This window comes from Thalia democratica, chromosome 9 (genome assembly GCF_965202585.1).
Source record: "Thalia democratica chromosome 9, ktThaDemo2.hap1.1, whole genome shotgun sequence".
Classification (NCBI taxonomy): domain Eukaryota; kingdom Metazoa; phylum Chordata; class Thaliacea; order Salpida; family Salpidae; genus Thalia; species Thalia democratica.
The window spans coordinates 21450187-21469976 of NC_139173.1; the positions used below are offsets into that span (position 1 = coordinate 21450187).

Sequence of the window (19790 nt, forward strand, 5' to 3'; positions counted from 1 at the left end):
ATTTCTAGGTTAAGTTCAGATTAATATAATTCATTAATATAATTAATATAATTCCTATTCAAGAACAACAACAGGTAAATAAAAGATCTTTTCTTTTTTCTGACTTTTATTGTACATTTCTTCTTATATTTAACTATGAAAATTATTCCGCAAGAATATAGTATTGAAAATTTTATTTTCAACTTTTTTAAATGTTTTTTAATTAATTTTTAGCAAACAGTAGTGCTTGTTATAAAAAAGTTTTTTTGTACATACACTTTTTTATAGATTCATTTTATTTTTATAGTGCAATTTTTTAAAGTTACACGCCTCATTAGAAGTTTTAGCAAATATATTTTTATTTTAAATCCAGCCCGTCGACGAGAAAAGTTGCCTACCTCTGTTTAAGACAAGATCTTATATAATAAAATCAAACCTATACTAAACTGTGCTGAGAACTACACTAATACAAAGTCAAAAATGACCAGAATAATTTACCAACGTCTTAAAAAATTAACTCATAGCAAAAAGTATAGCTAACATTTTTTAATGTTTAGAAAACTATGGCGAACAATATATATTTGACGAAGTTTTTTTTAGTTATAAATCAAGTTTAAGTCAATAAATAAAACTTTAACCTGGTAAACACAAACATTTAGATCGTATCATAAAACAATTTTATCAAACTTTATACCTAAAAGTAACTAAGTTTTTAATGTCAGTTTATGCTGACAACTGTTTTATTTATAACTTTCACTTGTATATAAAACATAAATAATAATTTTATTTTATAACTTAACATAATATAAAAATTTTAGTTTGATAATAAATAAAGTCAAAGCTTAAAATAATTGAATAAATTTCCAAAAATAATAATTTATGCAGTCTAAACCAAATGCATTGTAAATGACTAGTTATTACTTGTCTATTAATTTGATCCCTGAATATTTACAGTATTATTTACTAAAATAAGTAAAGTATTTTAATATGTTTTGTTTATTTAAAGGCAACCTTATTTAACAAAACTGTTAGTTTAAAAAATAAGTTAAGTTTGTAATATAATTAAAAAATAATATTTTTTTTTAAATACAACTAATGAAAGTTGACCAGTCTTAATCGATTTGTAACCAGATTTACTATTCTATACAGTTTTGTGCATAATAAGTATAAGGATATATATAAAGAAACATAAGAGTTTCTGGTGATTTAGGTTTAAAATTTAAACAAAAGAGTTCAGAAATGTATTTAAATAAAATCGTTTAAAAAAAACTTTTTAACTTTTACTATACTTTCACGAAGCCACTTTTAATAAGCTAAGTGCGTTTGCGATAGTAACGCAAGTAAACTTAAAAGACTCGAGTCGTACAACTAGAAAACGTCAATTAATTTTACCGAAATAACGTTAGACATGAAAACTTTAATCTGATTGGTTTAAGTTTGAAAATTACACAACTTATGCAAAACATAAAATTTCAAACACAATATACTAATGATATGTTATGCAAAGAATTTTTTTTCTTTTATTCTCGATTACTACACACAAAAAGTACTTGTAAAATAAGTTATTTAAAGCATTGGAAATTGTTATAGCCAGAACTGTTAGCCACTTTCGAAAACTTTAAACATTCTAATTTTTTGTAGTAAAATTTGTTTTTTTTAAAGCCGTACTTGAAAATTTACTTCTATTTATATTTAATTCAAATTTCTAAAGTTAATTTTTTATACTATTGTTTTTTATGGTTACCGTTATCATTTTATCAAACACAATTATATTGTTAACCCAATATAAAAACGAGTCTGAAAATAAGAACTTAATGTTTTAAAACAATTTTTATTGTTTTAAAATTATTATTTAAAACCACTTAAAAAAATTTACTCGCTTTAAGCTTATAATCAGGTTGTCAACATAATTCTATCCTGTGTAACAGAAGTTTAAATGTATGTTATTATTTTAGATTATGGAAATAATATCAGTTCACCTAAATCAAATTATTTAACCCAAGTAAACAAACGCTCAATCCACTCTAAAACTTAATGGAAATCCGAAATGTTCGTATAATCTCTCGATTTTTTCAATTAGAGAAGTAAAAAAAAAGTCCATACGAATGCTTATAAAAACCTCAACTATCATAAATACTTTTTTTTCTCAGCAGCTAGTAAACATAACTTGTAACAACAGCAGTGTTTATCAATAAATGCTTTTAAAACTCAGTCAAGGCAATTTTAATCATTATGTTTTCACTTTTATATTGTGCTGAGCTCGACATTTAAATAAAAAAGCTTCGTTTCTATTGCTTTTATTTTATATTATGTTTTCATGTCAGTTATAACTTTTTAAAACTAGCAGATTTAATTTTCGCTTAAAATAAAACAATGAAAAATATTTCTCAACTTTCAATAAACTCAACCAGCTTCAACCTGATCGATCCCGATTTCAACCTTACTGTATCTGACTGCAACCTGATTTCCCCCTCCACCTTCGACACGACATTACTCCCCACCCTCCACTTCCTCATATTCGTTGTTGGCGTGCTCGGCAACGGGTTGGTCCTCCTAGTGGTGGGCAGGAGCGTTTTAGGTAGGAACAAGTACGGTTCGAAGGCGTCCGTTACCAACGTGCTGGTGTTCAACTTGGCGCTGGCCGATCTCATCTTCGTCGCCACGCTGCCGTTTCACGCCGTTGAGAAGATCAAGGTGAACAGGTTCGTTGGTGATAAAATATTTTTTTATCAATTTTTTTACTTTAACAGTTGCATACGTAAAAGTTTTTTCAAGTTTAAGTTGAAGTTTATTTAACAAAAAAGGAAATAAAAAAATAAAAAATAATAATCTAAGGACTATCGTGTACGAAAAAATCTCTCAGTCATAACTTGAAATAGATTATTTGTTTAGTAGTAGCTTTTAAAGTAAACAGCTTTTATAAACTTTGCTAATTGCGATCATCATTTTACAAGGTAGAACTAGTTTTAAAGTAGTAAAAGCATACTTAGTTGCTAGGTTTCTAAAATTTTAAGTATCATGAAATAATATTCATTCAATACTAGATTTAGTTATGAAAAGTATTAGAAACGCTACTTGTTTTTATATAAAACTGATAGAGATTTTTTTAGATTGTTGCATCAATAAAAAATATTCTTGTTAACAAAAAGAAGAAAGATTGAAAGCACCTTTTAAATAAACTGATATCAAGTACAAAAAAAATTCAAAAATGTAATTTTTTATACAACTTCAGTTTTGTCGAGTTTTAATAGCATTTTAATGTTGAAATAAAATAATTAGATAATGGCCTTATGTTTTCAGTCAACAACTATGTCGTTAATAATTAAACATAACAATTAAAATATGAAATAATAATAATATAATTATATAAATAACATGTTGTGTTTAAACAAAACTCTACATTCAGAACGGTTATTAAAGAAGACTGTTACAACAAGTTTTTACTGAAAAATTCTACGAAGAAACAGTAATTAGTTTAGAAACTTACCATACTCGAAGTATATGAACAAAGTTGTATTTTCTTGAAACAAAAAAAAAACTTAAATAAACCAAAGAGTTATTCAAAAACATAAAAACTTAATATAAACTAATAACTTAAAATTTGAATAAGTGTAAAGTGTATATTAGCTTAAATAAGTAAAGAAATACATTTATCACTTAACAATAAAGTATATAAAGTTTTATTAAAAGTACTTCAAAATAATAAAGATACTATTGAATAATTATTTTTTAAGAAGTACTGAAAAAACTGCTTTTAGAATTTTTATACCAGTAAACGAATTATTTTTAAAATATTAAAGAAACAAGTTTCTACAAAAAGTTCACAAAATATTACTGAAATGACGTGATTCTAGCGGTGAAGTTGTTTTTCTCCTTTTAAACTTTTATTGAACATTAAATTACTTCCAACTTCATTCTTTCTGAAATTTTTTACTTAGTTTACAAAAACTTTGATAAAATTTTCAATTAAATTAAATACTTTCTTTTTATTGTATGTTAATTTTCTTATTTATAATACTTACTTTAAATAATTTCAGAGTTAAATTTCCCTGAAAACATTATAAAATTTAGTTTTTTTTTAGTTTTCAAAATTTTAAAAATTAAATCTTTTTAACTATACATGATAAGAATATCTAAGAAATTGAATAATTTTTTGGTGTTATGTTCTATTAGCCTTAAGTTACTCATTATATCTTTAATAAAACTCTTGAGAAAAAACTATATGTTATGTTTATTATTTATTGTTTAAAAGTTTTTCACTGTATAAACAAAAAAGTCCAAAAATAATTGTAAAAACTATCTAAGTTAATTAAACATCATCATTTTTCTTTCACTAAAAGCTTCGAACTAACTTAGTTTAATTAAGTTATTTTTTAAAACAGAAAGTTTGAAAATTTCTATAAACGTTTATCTATATCACTTGAAGTTTGATTTATGATCAAAAATTTCTTTTTAAAAACAAATGGTTATGTGTTCTTAAGACGTAAATATGAATATATTTCATTTATTCTGAAAATAATTTACTACTTGAACTTAACCTTTTTACAACGATACTAGAGTTTCTACACAAATGTAAATTTAATACTTTTACAAAATATTGACAAAAGTTCAGAAACAATACTACGAAAATCTTTATACAAAGCTCAACATAGAAAAACTTGTTTATGCATTTAAAGCTTTAAATGCTTCCCAATTTATTTTTAGTAGGTTTTAAAATGAACTAAAGTGAAATAGAATGTTTTGAGAAAAAAAACAAATAAATTCTAAAAATAACATTTTATAAAGTTACCATTGCGTAACTGTTACCTACTGCATTATCACATTAAGAAAATTTATTGCAAAATACTTTAAAACGGTTTTTATTCAAACTATAAGATAAAAGTTTGCGATTCTTTTAAATCGAAGCTGTTAAGAGAAAGCTGTGTATTAATAAAATCAATAAGTTCGATTTTAAACAACTTAAATGTTTACTGCGCATCGAAAGCAGCGAGCAATATTATTCTTTATATTTCAATTTTCATCAAGACTTGGACGTATTGTCACTGTAAAAATATAAGTGAGCTTAATTCTTATAAAACAATTATAATGGCCTCAGCGTAGAATAAATTAAGGTATACTGCTAGCTACATACTAATTAAATGTTTTTCTTTAGTTTTTGAATATGTTTTGATTTTTTTTTTGTATTTAAAAACTTAGTTTTTCAACTTATAGAAAAATTGTTTAAACGTAGCTGCTTAACGTTTGTTTACTATATACTAGTAAAAAAGTTTAAATATCTTTTTAACTATATTAAGTTAACTTGTGTATTTACGCCAATCGTAAAAACTTTAGTCTTAATTAACTTCTACGAGCCAATGAAAATTAGTTTCTATGGAAGTAATTCTTTTTTAATAATTTTCTAATAGAAACCACTACAAGTTGTAAATTAGTCGTACTTCGTTATTGATGTTTAAAAAAAACTTTATAACAAACATATTTTAATGAAAATCATACAAAATAATTACTAAGTTAAACATTTTAAATACTAAATTTTAAGTTGCAAAGTTTTAACTAGTAAATGAAAAACAAATCATTATGCTTAAAAGTAGTACACAGTATTAATAAAAAATTCAAAATTGGATTTAAGTTTTTAGCTGTAGACTAATAGGTAAAAACAAATGCTTGCTAACAAAAACATAAAAAGCAACAAAAGCGCTCTGACCACTGATATTTAATAAATTGTAATAAAAAACTCTACTTCAATGCAGTAGAAACTTAAACTGCTTAATTTTTCAAGATCTCATGTTAAAACCAATTTATAACAAAATTATTACTTAATTTAATAGTTGAAACAGGTTTAATAAAAGAACTAACTCAAGAATATTTATTTCGATCAATATTCCATTTGAATAAGATTCGCTCAGCGGTGAGACTCAGTAATTTTGCAATTCATATTTTTAATTACAACCTTCCACACAGATGGATATTCGGGATGGTGGGCTGCAAGCTTGTGTCCTTCCTCACCCTGGTCAACATGTACGGGTCGGTGTTCTTCCTGGTCGCCATGTCCATCGACAGGTTCCTTGCCGTGGTGATGGCGGTGCGGGCGAGGCAGGTGAGGAACTACAGGAACGCGTTCTTGTGCTGCTTGTTCGTGTGGGTGGCCGCCGTCTCCATCGCTTCGGAGGCGCTCGTACTGAGGAACGTCGAGGAGGTTGGATAAAAAAAATGTTTTGGTTGAATAAGTAGCACTTGACAGACATGGTGAAAAACACTGTGCTTAGCGTTGAAAAATTCCCGGCAGTAGGATTTAGCATAGCTTTAGTAATGTTTTTAAGCACTAAACACAGTGCTTTTTACCAAGTCTGGTGTTTTGTGTTTTGTTTTAGTGCGCCAAAGCATTGGTTCAATAGATGAAGCGCTTGAACTGAAAAATTTTGAGAACTAGTTACTTTGTAGTTTTTTTTCTAGATAATTTTATGATTGAATTTTTATGAGATTTAATCGTAATGATTAGCTTTGTAGATTGTCTACTTCTAAAAATATTTAAAAACTTTAGTGAGAACAAATGTTTGCTTTTTTACTTAAACACGTTGAGTTGTTAGTTAAATAGATGTAGCACTTGGTTTAAAATACTAATAATATTTTTAGAACTTTTGTGTTTTTATTCAAAAATTTATGTTAAAGTTTCAATTAGTAGTTAAATAAATCCTGTTTAGTTATATTTTGCTGGCAAGAAAGTTTTTTTTTAATTCAACAATAGCATTTGAATTACTGACTCTAAAGCGCTTGCATGAAGCATTTTAAACTAACTACTTCCAAAATATTTAATGTTCTAATTCTTTAAAGTAGTTAAAACTAACTTGATATTTACTTTTTTTGCTAGCTATTACGAAAAAAAAGCTTCTTCTCGTTATTTGATAGTGTATTTAAATACAAAGTATTAGTTTTACAATTTTAAATGTGTAAAACTATAAAAACTTAAGCTGAAGATTTTCAAATATTTATATCTCAACTTACAAACTCATTAATCAATAATTTTTCCAACAAACAGCAAAGTAGCGAGGCTGTTTGCAGCAAAGGGTCAGAAACTAAACTTTAAGTACGGTTATTATAAAATTAAACTAAAATCCAATAATTATGTTTTATTTAAAGAAAAGCTTAAATGTTTAGTTTTACTGTATACATAAGTAAATATATTCCAGGGCTAAATTTTTAACTTTAAAAGTTTAAAAAACAGTTTTTATTTGATAATAGAGTAGATTTTTTAATTAAAATGGTTAATTAATTTTAGCTATTCGGGTAAATATTTTGGCTTTGAAATTTTTTAATAAATCTAAATGTAGAAATGAAGAACAATTGAAAATTATAAAAATATGATGAAAATTTCAATTGATTTAACGGAAAAAATCTGATACAAACGCATTACAATATAGTTTTCTTTGTATATTGATAGGAAAAACTGAAATTTAACTATAGTATAAAGTAAAACAGTATTATTGCAAAATCTTCCTTTAAAGTACAAACTAGCCTTTATAAAAAAAACAATTTGTAAATTTGTTTTAAAGTTTAATTTTTTTTAGCATAGAACAAAAATGTTTTATCAAAAGTAAATAATAAATGCTTATTTATAAAAAAATAGTTTACATATTCGCAAACTCAAAGTAAGTTTTTCAACAGGAAGCATTAACATTAATTTAAACTAATAACGGGCTTTTACTACTTCTACCGTTAGCACTAGTTTAAATTCAAACAAGATTATTCAAAACTTTCACAGTTAAAATTTGCGTGGAACTCGAATGAAATAATTGCATTTCCGAAGCCTTTTGTTTTTCTCTGCTCTGTTATCAGCTTTGTAAATCTATTATAATGCAATTTCTGCCGCATGTTAAACTTTGTTCAGACATTGACTTTAGTGAAATATTACTTTTCATAAAATTTTTATTTTGTGTAAATTGAATAATGTTTCTTTAAAAATATTTCGTTTATATTCTTCTATGAAAAAATTAGCTAATCTCTATGAGCTAATATCACATGGTTATATAATTCAGCAGTATAGTGAAATTAAAACTTGCAAAAATAATCAGTTCGATATTTTTCAGTTTCTTAAGAGTGGACAGAACTTTTCTATATATTCATTATCATGTCAGTATCTTTTGTTAGTCTACTGCAGTTGATTTACAAATAATAAATAAACAACTATGAAAAAAAAATAGTTTTGTGCTATAAAACAAATTTAGAAATATGAGTACTTTCAATTGAGAATAAATATGCTTTTCATTCCTCACTAAGTTCACGACCTAATGTAAAAAAAACATTTAGGAACATTGTTGAGTATATTTAAAATTAAAATTTTGGCTAGTTCAAATAAAAGAACTTATAGCTATAAAAAAAATTTAACTACTGAACATTTACCAGAAAAAGTAGTCGTAAACTAAATCAATAGTTTCAAAAATACATAGCAAAATCTGAAATGTGCATTAAACAATGTAGTACTTAGGGATTATTAACAATTTTTCATAAAGAAACTATAAAACAAAAGTATATGAGAAGTTTACTTTTGACTGTTTATATTGATAAAAAACTATTCAGTCTTTTGATACGTTTTATACGTCAAAAATTTTTATATTCACGAAAGTTTAATACGTGCTTATTCGATAGTTTACAAACTATTCAAGGCAAAGTTATTGCTTTTTAATAATTGAATTCTTTGAAAAACTTAGTTTTATTACAAGTATATTACACTTGGGTATGAATTACTTTTAAGACTGCATAATTTAAAAGTTGTTATGTGACATTTAACACTATAAAAAAAATAGAACACAATAGTTTGACATATTCGCAATTTACATACTCTATACGATTTTTTTTAACTTTCTTCCCAATCCATTAAACTAAACGATATTCAGCGTTGCTTTTTAATATTAGTTTGTAGTTATATAAAACCTAGTGATACAATAAAAACTGTATTGAACTGTTGTTTGTTAAAAACTGCTCATTAATAATACATAACTGGTATGCCAACATACATACACTTAGATTAATCCTTTATGAATAAATTATTTTCTAAAATTCCATTTTATAATCTTACATAAAATCTGTCGAAAATTTTTTTTTTCAAGTAAATTTTTTCTTACATAAACAACTGCTTATATAATGAACTGTTCAAACACAACTTTAAAAATCCAAACAGTTTTGTAATAGTATTTAGAGTACATAAAAAATTGTTGTACTTATAAGGGTTATACTCAAAATTTAAAAATCTGAAGTAACTATCAACTATGATGTTTTTAGTTTATAAAAATGATAAACACTAAGATATTCTTGTGTTTATGAAACTCTTTTTCTTTCTGAATAAATCCCTCAATTTTGGTAAAAACAAACATTTACTTCTTATAGCTTCAACTTCTTTATGTTCAAATTTTAACTATACTTTTAATAGTACTTTAGGCTATTTTTTCAATGTTTTACACATTAAGTTCTGGTTTCAAAAGTGATTTTTAATAAAAAGAAAGTATACAAACAATTAAGTCATTTTTATCTGTTAGAAAATCTTATATTACAAATTTTTTTGTTATAAATTTGTTTGAGATGAATTTAACATTTTAAAACGAAATAAAAACTTTATATTTACTTTTTGATAAAATTAACGACTTGCATCTTATAACTTTTACTGAAGAACAAATTACATATGCCTAACAACTTAAAAAAAATTTACAAAAAAATACGAGCAAAGATCGAATAATAAGAATCTTTAACTAGATTTTGCAAATCTGCAACACAACATTTTTTATCAATATTCAGTTTAAACGCACACAATATCTCAGTCAAAAAGTATATTATATTATAAATGTATTTTAAAACACAATCGTTACAAAACAAATAAAACAAAAATTAATATTTTTTTTTAATTAAAAGATGATAATATACAATAGTTCATTCATAACCAAAAAACAAAGATAAAAATAACTAATTTAAATTTCACTAATATGCTACCAAACATGCCCTGCCCACTAAGTTTTGTTTTAAAACTTTTTATCTTATATACTTTAACTTATTTTGTTTAAGAAAAAAAAACAGTTTTTTGATCCAACTCAATTCAGCTGCGATAGGAAAAGCGCTTTTTGCCAATAAAATTAGCTTTTTAATTTGTAAAATAAAGACTGAACACAATTATATCAAAAAAAATTAATTCAAAATAAAAAACTCTCAGATCCATCCGGATTGCGGGCTGAGGTGCACGTGGCAGTTCTATGACGTCACGTGGATGAACGTCCACCTGTTCGCCAGGCTCTTCATCGGCTTCTTCATTCCCATCCTCATCATCTGCACCTGCTACCTGGTCATATTCGTCAAGCTGCAGAGGAGAGCTTCGAACAGCGAGATGTCGCTGGGAGCCACCATACTGTCCAAGAAGCAGAACAGGGTAGGTTCGCGTTAAAGTTGCTTTCAGTCACTAAAATTAACAATAAACTTTAGGGACACATTCAAAATCCACCCAGTCAAATTCAAGAACCGCTTATCGATCGAAGGTAAGGGTTAGGGGTAACAATAACAATAAAGTCAAAAAAAAAAGCAAAAAAAAATATATATAAATAAAGAAAATATAAAAATATCGGGTGGATTTTAAACGCTGGTGGATTTTGATGGTATACCAAAATTTAGTACCGATTTATAATAACAAGTTATATGAATTAAATTGCAGCGTGTTAACTTAATTTCAATTTATTTTATTAAACAGAATTATTATAGGATAGAGATCAATTTCAAATTGACTTAAAACACTTCAGTTTAGAAAGCTGAATGAATTAGAATTTTTAATAAATAGCAATCGTTAATTTTTCTTTAGTAATATTGTAAATAAATAGAACTGTATGTTTTATTGACTTATTTTCAAAGTTACCTAGAAACTATAACTAAAGTTAATTCGGACCAATTATTCATAACATATTATGAAGATAGAATCGAAGGGTATCAAATTAACTATATAGACAGTAAACTTTGTTTTAGTCTTTTTTGTTAAGTAAAAATATAAAAAACAACATTCGGTGTTTTTGAAAAGCATTTTAATAATCGTAAAACTTTTCTTAAACTGTTTCAAACAGAATTGTGTTTTAATTTTATTTTTTCAGCTTTCAAAACATCAAAACCAGACTTAATCAAAAAGCTTAAATCATATACCGATCATTTACTAAAGTATGAAGTAAATTTATAAACGAGTAGTATAAAACTTTATTTTAGTACTATATTGTACAAACATTTATTTGGTATTAAATTGCTGCTTGTTTTATCATAAGTAAGGCTTAATTTGATATAACTAATGCATCTCAAACAATTGAGCTTCTGTTCTTATAACTACTTACATTTATTAAACACTTCGTTAATGGCGCTATCTATAGTACATAGAAACGTCATTAGTTTTGTTAAATCAATTACCTTTCAATTTTGGTTTTTATAAAACTAAATCTAAAATTTAAACTTAAAATACATTAACATATTGAACTAACTTTCTTTTAATGCATAAAACCTTCTTTATACCTCTCAATTATTAAAATTATTTATTTTTTTATGATTGTTTTTAAGGTTACTAAAATAATAACAGCAGTCTGTAATGCGTTCATCATCTGTTGGTTACTTCACGTTACTAAAGAATATAGTAAAGTTAAAAATGAGTGTTGTACCAGTTATTCTTAGGACTAAATTAAACATGTTTTTTTTTTTGTTACTTAATTATACGTTTTTAAACTAAAGTTAGACTTTCAAAAAGTAATCTTAACAATATTTGAAATAATAGTTGTAATATACTATGCAAATCAAAATCAACGGATTTCTTAATAGGTGTTAGTACTTTAAAGAAAAGCACATGTTTTTATCTTCTTATTTAAGAGCACTTAAATTATTAAAAACTCCGTCGAATTCGCTGTTTATAGAACATGGAAACTTTGTTACTTTTAATAATCAAACACTTTTCAAATTCAACTTTTTATAAAAATAAACCTATAACTTTATTTTTTTGAAACTATTTTTTGTTTTTTAGCTTAGAATAGATTAATATAACAATTTACTTAAGTTTAATAGATATGTAAATTTTTAAACACATTAATTATTAAAACAATTTATTTTATTATTATTGTTTTATAGGTCACTAAAATGATAACAGCAGTTTGTAGTGCGTTCATTGTCTGTTGGTTACCCAACGTAATTGTCAACAGTTTATTTATGGCTAAAGTCAAGCTCAACTTAAGCGTTAGTTTATACATATTAAGTATTTTGTTCTTTTTATTGCAATCTTAAAAAAATTGTTTAACGTTCAATTTCAGCTATTAAAGATTTTCAATAAAATGTTTGAGCATTTATATTCAGCAAAATTTTTTCATAAAAGTTAAATGATTTTTGTAAGTATAAGCTAAGAGTACTTCTATATGTTTTTTGAATTACAACAAAAATAGGAAGCTCATACTTTTTTTAAGTGGTAACTTACTTGAAATTTATTCAAACATTTTTTGTTAAATATTTTTTTTTATTGTAAGAAATTTATATTAATACATAAAATATTCTTTAAACAAGTTTGAGTAGTAACTATTACAATTTAAAACTTGTATAGCTTAAGTTTAATGTATTACTTTGGTTTCCATAACTATTTGTTAACCATCAGTTTTTTATATTACTTAAAAAATAATCAAACCACTAAATTGGATTTCTATATAAAAAACGTTTGCACCTTCCAAAGCTTGTTTGTGGACGTACACATACGCCGAGTAGTCCAAGAGTTTTGTCTAACTCTTCTAGATGAAGTTTCAGACGTTCAAAAAAAAATTTATATTAATTGTGCATACAAAACAGTAACAAATTTAGTCATTATTTTCGGTCGAAGATTTTACTTGAAATCATAAAACAAAAACTGTAGAATGTGTAAAAAGGTGTAATTTTAGATTTGTGCTTTTCTTAAGTAAATCTGCATACTAGACAATAAAAAAGATAAACAAATTTTAATATTTGATAACAAAAGGTCTATTTTGTAATTCTTTTTTGAAAACAAATTACCTTGAAGGACTTAGATAAGTGTTAAATTTACTAAAATTATCCTTATTATTACCTGCCTACTAAATTTGACTATAACTCAATTTATTGTCTAAAATTCATTGGTTAAAACAAATTATGCAATTTACTTATTTAAATTTTGTATAAGCTTCAAGTTGGTTTGATTGCTACCTTTGTTGACTAAAAATTATTTGTCAAATTTAAGTATATGCATATCAAAACCTCTTTTCAGAACTTTTCCTAACAACTGTAGCCTAAAAAAATAAAAATAATTTATAAATAAAAGTTAACTTTTGATTTTTTATGGTTGTTGCTGTTTAGTTTAGTATTTTGCGTCAAAAACTTTTATTTTTGCACCTTTTTTAATTACATTGTTTCTAATTCTGATTTTTTTTCTTTCTCTTTATTTTAAAAACTGCCTTACTGTTTAACAATGAACCGATATGCAAAAAAAACCAATCCATAAAAAAACTATTTACAATCTTTAAAAACCTTAAAAGTAATACTCCATGACTTTTCAAAAGTTTGTTGAAAGAAAAAATAAGCGACAATTACAACTAACATAAAAAGTTACGATTTGGCAAAAAATAAAAAACATATCACAACATTTTAGAGAACAACTCCAATAATAAAGTATTGTTTACAAAGAAAAAAATATATAACTATTTGTTAAAAGTTTAACTTTATATTTATTGTAGAGAGACTGATTCTGTATTTCAGTCCAAAATCCACTAATAAGCTTCTTTTTCTTGAAATTTAACATTTAAACGTAGCTACATGAAGTTTATATCATTAATATAAGCTTTTAAACTTAATGTGTATTTAAATAACTTATTTTTTGTCTTTATATACAGGATAAAACAATCAATTTAAACTTTAAAACATTTCGTTTAACTTTCTAATAACATGATAGATAGTTGCTTGACACACTGCAACATTGGTCGTAATTTCTTTCCAACGTTGCATGTAAGCCTATATAGATTTAACGCGCTCTTACTTTACATTTTTTGTTATTTCGTACTTTACTGTCCTTGAAATATAAGCTTTTTAAAACAGAAAAATATCTTTTTTGGAAACTGTTTGTCTAATATTTTTTCTCAACGAAGCTTTTTATTTGACTGCGGAATTTTCTATAAGGATTTTTACAATTTTTTGATAACAAACATAGAAAAAACTTGTCGTGGACAAAACTTTAAACTGTGTCCGAGTGGTGTGCGTCTCGATAACCGAAAGTTTTTTTTTGTACACTAGGTCCTAGGACTAATTACTATGAGCGCTTTTATTTGTTTTCCAACTAAAAATAACATTTAAAAAAATTACATTTAGACCATAATTTATTTTGAAGTACAAAGATAAATAAAATGTTACCTTTTCTTTTATCAATTTTTCTTCTTTTAAAGATTTTAAAAACCTTTATTTAATTAATAGTAAAAATTTTATGTTCTTACTTCAATTTTCATAAATATTAGTTTTTCACTAAACATATGTTTAATATAATTACTAAAAATTTACTTTGTTTTAAGAAGTCGAAGTGTAGTCTCAAAGTTATTGATATTACTACTTGATAAGTTTAATAAATTCTAGTCTCAAACACTTTTTAAGAATTAAGCAAACTTTACAACATTGTTTAATTTAGTTTATGAATTTTAAGTTTAGCTTTGTAATACAACTTTCTGTTTTAGTAACTGTATAAACTTAAATGCCCAGCAAATTTAAATGAAAACTGTCTTGATTATTTGACGTTTAAGCTTTTGACATGTATTGATTTATGAAATTTAATCAAAGAACAGTACTTTGAATTAAGCAGTAATTATAAATTATAGATAAATATCAAAGTTTCAAAAGTGAATTAATTGTATGTTAATTCTAAGATAAACACTCAATCCATAAAGGGCTAATTTTAAAACTCAAGTAAAAAAATATTTTTTTTTCAAAATATAATACAAAAACTTAGATAGCGTTCTTAAAAATCGTTGCATAAAACATTAATTTTTTGTTTAGTTAAAAATAACGTTGCATAAACTGTTTAATATAGTTTTTAACTGATTGTTTTTCAAAGTATCATTTTACTTAAACGATAAAATTTATCAGCTTTTTATATCGAAAATAAAAAACAAAAAAATTATATCTTTTTTTTTTCTCATTCTAGAATTTTGCTACGATTAGCTTAGTTTGCGGATTTTCTAATTCGGCGATTAACCCCATCCTGTACGCGTTTATGAAATCTGATGTAAGAGCGGAAATCAGAAAAATTGTAAGTTGTTCTTGTGTTAGTTCATTATATATAGTTTGTTAGTTATTAATAAAATGTCTTGTTTCAAATGCTTTTTATTAAAAAAAATAATGAAGTATACTAAGCTGTAATTTAAAAAATATATGTATAACATTTTACATTGTAGTCAGTATATAAATAGCTAAGTTATAAAGATATTTATCAAAAATTTCTATAACCTAAAACAATTACTATAAAGAGTTAATTTTAGTGTAATGTAGTACATAACGTTTAGATCTTGTATTTTAAGAATATAAATTTTTAAGATTTAAAGTAAAACACTTTTTTAACTACAACTTATGTAATCATCTGTAACAACGTCTATAAGTTGTCTTTTTTAATAATAAAAAACATAAAAAATTAAGTTTAATAGTTTTTGGCGAGTCAAAAAACTTCATATTGTCGACTTTTTAATTAAATTTACTAGCTTAGTAACAAGGTTATGCTTCAAATAAAAATCAATATTTACTTCATGGATCATAATCTTGTTTGCAGAATGTATAAAATACTTGTGATTTTCAATCGTTAAGCAAAAAAAGGAAAAACTTGTTGAGTAATAGTAACCATAAACCCGTGAAACATTTGAAAAAATTCTAATGTGCACTTTTTCTAAAATTTAAAAATAAAAGTTTCTGTAAACTAAAACAATGATGTGTTTATGTTTTAAAGTTAACATGGTGATTTTTCAAAAACAGATCTTTAACTTTTTTTTTGCTGAATGTTGTAAAGTAACTAACCGACCAGAAACTAAAATTCTACGTGAAATTTAAACTATCTTTAAAATTAAAACTATAAATGTTTTGTACATTTATTTAATTGTTAAAAAAATAGCAATACGCATGTTTAAAAATAGCTAAAAATCGATTTAAAAAGCTATGAGAAAAAAAGAAAGATTGATTAACATTTTATGAAAAGTACACTGGTTTTTGCTTAAATTGATCTCCATTTTTGCTTACCGGCTATACTTAAGATTAATCTTATTAGTATCATAACCTCTATTGTAACTTTGAGTTTTTTCCCGTTTGAAATCCTGTTACAACAATTATAAGCGAGTACGGTTAAGCTATCTTTTTATAAAAAGATAATAAAGTTTTTGATGTTGTATTTGGTATTTTATAACTATTCTTTAAACAAGTATGTCAACTTTTGTTAACATAAGCTAAAATTTAATAAGGTTTATACCCTGCAAAAAAATATTTAAAAGAAAAAACTTAGTTTAAATTAATTAAATTAACTTTATTTAAGAGTATAAAATTACAACGATTATGAACATTTTTAAAAATTTCGTTTTTTGTGTATTTTTTAAAATTTAATAAAACTAGATATCAAACATTTTTATTTCGTGCACTTTTTATAATTACTTTGTTACATTATGCTAAAAAATAAATTAAATTTTATACTACTACTCGCAGGTGGCTGCAAAAAGTAATTGTTATACATTCACAAAAAATATAATTTATATATATACATATAGTCTGTACGGCAAACTTTAGTTTTTACTAAACAAAAAAAAAACAACAATTTTGCATAAGAAAGTTTTTTTTTCCAATTCCAACGAATATTAAATATAATTAAATTATACATTACTGTCTGAACACAGTCATAAGGAAATAAAAACAATAAATTTCATTTAAGTTTATTCTTAGCGATCATAAATAATACTAAAATTTTAAGCCTAATTTTTTTATGTATACTAGTTTTACCTAATTTTATTAATTTTATGAAAAATTTTGTATAAATTTTTGTTTTTGTAAACATTACATCGTCTTTATATGTAGTCGCAACATAAAACTAAACTCACTAAGACACTTATTATTGATTTTTATCTTTTGAGCAATGTTTGATTTAAACCATTTTACCTTTTGTAAATATTATTTATAGTTAAGCTTTTTTTAAGTTTAACAAAACTAACAAAGCCTTAAAAGCTTCTTACATTAGTTGTAATTAAACTTTTTTAGTTTATTTTTAGTTTATACTTTTGGGCATTTCAATTTATAAAGTTTGTTGAATATATACATAGTTCTGGAAAGGTTTTATCAAGTTTTTTTATTGTAGGTAAAAGCAAGTTTTTAAATCTAAAAATTTAAAAAAATATTTACTGACTTTGTAAAGAGAGAAAACAATACTTTCTTTTTAATATTTTAAAAGTTTAATAGTGACTTATAACTTTAACACTACAGATATTTCGAATTTTTTTAAATTTTAGAACTTACCTTTTTGCTTTAACCTTAAAAGAACTTAAAAAAATACATAAATATAATAATTTTGAAACTAGGTGTCTATTTTTTTAAATAAACTACTTTTTATAAAATAGTTTTTTAAATATTTTAGTTTTATACAGTTTACATTATGAAGTTATTTAAAAAACATACTTTCACAAAGTTATGTTTTCAACTATTAAATTACTTTAACAGTAGATTATTGTACTACAATAAAGTGTTTTGTATGTGCTTTTATATTCTTGTATTTTTAAAGTAATCATAAACTTCATAGAAAACAATCACCATGTGGTAGAAGAAAAATACATAAAACATTTAAGATAAATTTAAATAAGATTTTTAAACAGTTAAATGTTTGTTTTACGAGTAGGTTGTTAAAAAAGTACACGATAAGTTTTAAAGGATTTTTATAATTGAAGCTATTTTAGAATACATAAAGTTATTTTCGTCAATGTAAGTTTGTATACATGTGTAAAAATATATGTGGTAAATTTATTTAGAAAACTATCTGTAAAGTATTCTTGCAGCAATTTAGGTTAACATAAACAAAACATTAATTGAAGTTAAAAAAAACACCTATATTAATGTGCTTTTTATAAATTATTATATATTATTTAGCTGAAAAAAACTAAATGTAGATTTTTGTAAAAGTTTAGATTTAAAAAAGCTTTGTTAATAGTCTACAGACAATTAAGTATATTGATCGCTTTTACTTTATTTTTGATTGATCTCTGAAAACAAAGAATCTAAAAGAATTTTTAAATTGAATGCATTATAGCACATACAACTATCAAATCAGCCGTCTAGTATTTTGAAGAAAATAATCAATGTGATTGTATATTTAGTTTTTGAGTTTTCAAAACTAAACTAAACTTTTCGCAGTTATAGTTTTACTTGGTAAAATATTTCTTATAAACTAAGTTAATCAAAAGTTATTTATTAAAAATAAGTATTGTTTGTTTTTTGCGATAGGTGAACGAGTATTTCAACAAGTTTTGTGGAGTGACAGTCAAAGTAGCTGCAGGTCAAGACGAACAACTGCGACGCCTCAACACGGGACAAAGCTTCAAACTTAACGAAAAAGTAAAGTAGGTTTAAAAATTAAAATTTATACATTTTAGTTTACTTTAACTACTCGGTAAAACCGTCGTTGTTTTTTACATTTTTTAGTATTTTTGTTTTTTTAAAAACTGATTTAAACTGATAAAGTATGTTTTTAGACATGTAGATTTACATTTTTTGTGTTTAAAATGACAGTTTTTGATAAACAGAAAATTAACAAAACTGTATTATTTTTAAACTCATGATGTTTAAATTACACAGTTTCAAAAAATTACAACTAAAACTTTATGTTCACATACTTTCTTAAATTTGTTTTCGGTTAAAAAAACAAGTAAAAAAGGAAAAAGTTTATCATAAACTAGTAAAACTTTAATAAATTTGCATTCGTACGTAAAACATGACGACGCCTAAGTTCTGCTTAATATGTCGACCGATTGAGCGGAAAAAAAGTGATAACGTTAAGCACACTCAAAATATTATTTTAATAAGCTCTCTATAAGGAGCTATTGTTTGTCGCATTTCAAGCGTTTAGTTTAAACTTTCTGAAATTTTTGAATATTTTAAAGCAAAATTTTTTCAAAATGTAATTTTCTACATTTTACAAGTGAAAATTGTATAGCTTACAACATCAAATATATATAATATAACTTAAAAGGATACCATGTATTATAAACTATAACTTATGCTCTTCTTCGATAATTATTTTTTGATATTTAACGTAAAAGAGCTTTTTATCATTTTTTAGATTATTGAACTGCTTTCAAACTTTTTAATTAAAATTTTAATTAACAAAAATCAAGAATGATGATAAAGTGTAAATAATAATTAAATATTAACATTTTATTTTTTAATATTTTCACAAAACTTTAAAAAAAACACTCAGGTCTAATAGAAAAACAAAACCTTCAATATCAGATGCTCAGACAACGCTCACTGTACTTACAGAATTTAATGAAGGATAGTCAGTAACTTCTGTGAATAATCGTCGCTAAAATTTTATATACCAAGTCTATAACTGAAGTAGCAGAACCAGGAGCAGATAGCGCACCGGCCGCAGTCAAGACCAGGTTTAACCTTCCGCAGCAAGCCAACAAAAAAAGGCAGAGCATCAGACTCACAGGGAAATGATAATGATGGAACAAAAACGTACACTCGCAGGAATATACACAACTACGTTGTTGATACTACGAGGACCACCTCTCAATCACTTTTGTAGCTTGAATTATGTAGCTTAATGT

General features: G+C 24.6%; 1 protein-coding gene across 1 annotated transcript; it reads left to right on the forward strand.

Moving 5' to 3' along the window:
• Nucleotides 1-2352: 2352 nt before the first annotated feature.
• On the forward strand, nucleotides 2353-18582 carry LOC145844907 (somatostatin receptor type 5-like). The gene is made up of 4 exons (XM_082952327.1): nucleotides 2353-2681; nucleotides 5938-6172; nucleotides 10172-10384; nucleotides 18463-18582. Exons 1-4 carry the CDS (start codon nucleotides 2353-2355, stop codon nucleotides 18580-18582), a joined length of 897 nt encoding a protein of 298 aa, XP_082808453.1.
• The last annotated feature ends 1208 nt before the right edge of the window (nucleotides 18583-19790 follow it).

Bases quoted from the DNA above. Each gene is read 5' to 3' on its own strand.
- LOC145844907 (XM_082952327.1), top strand. From the start codon at position 2,353: ATGAAAAATATTTCTCAACTTTCAATAAACTCAACCAGCTTCAACCTG. The intron at 6,173-10,171 runs GTTGGATAAAAA...AAAAACTCTCAG, and splicing joins TACTGAGGAACGTCGAGGAG to ATCCATCCGGATTGCGGGCT. The intron at 10,385-18,462 runs GTAGGTTCGCGT...TTTTTGCGATAG, and splicing joins TGTCCAAGAAGCAGAACAGG to GTGAACGAGTATTTCAACAA.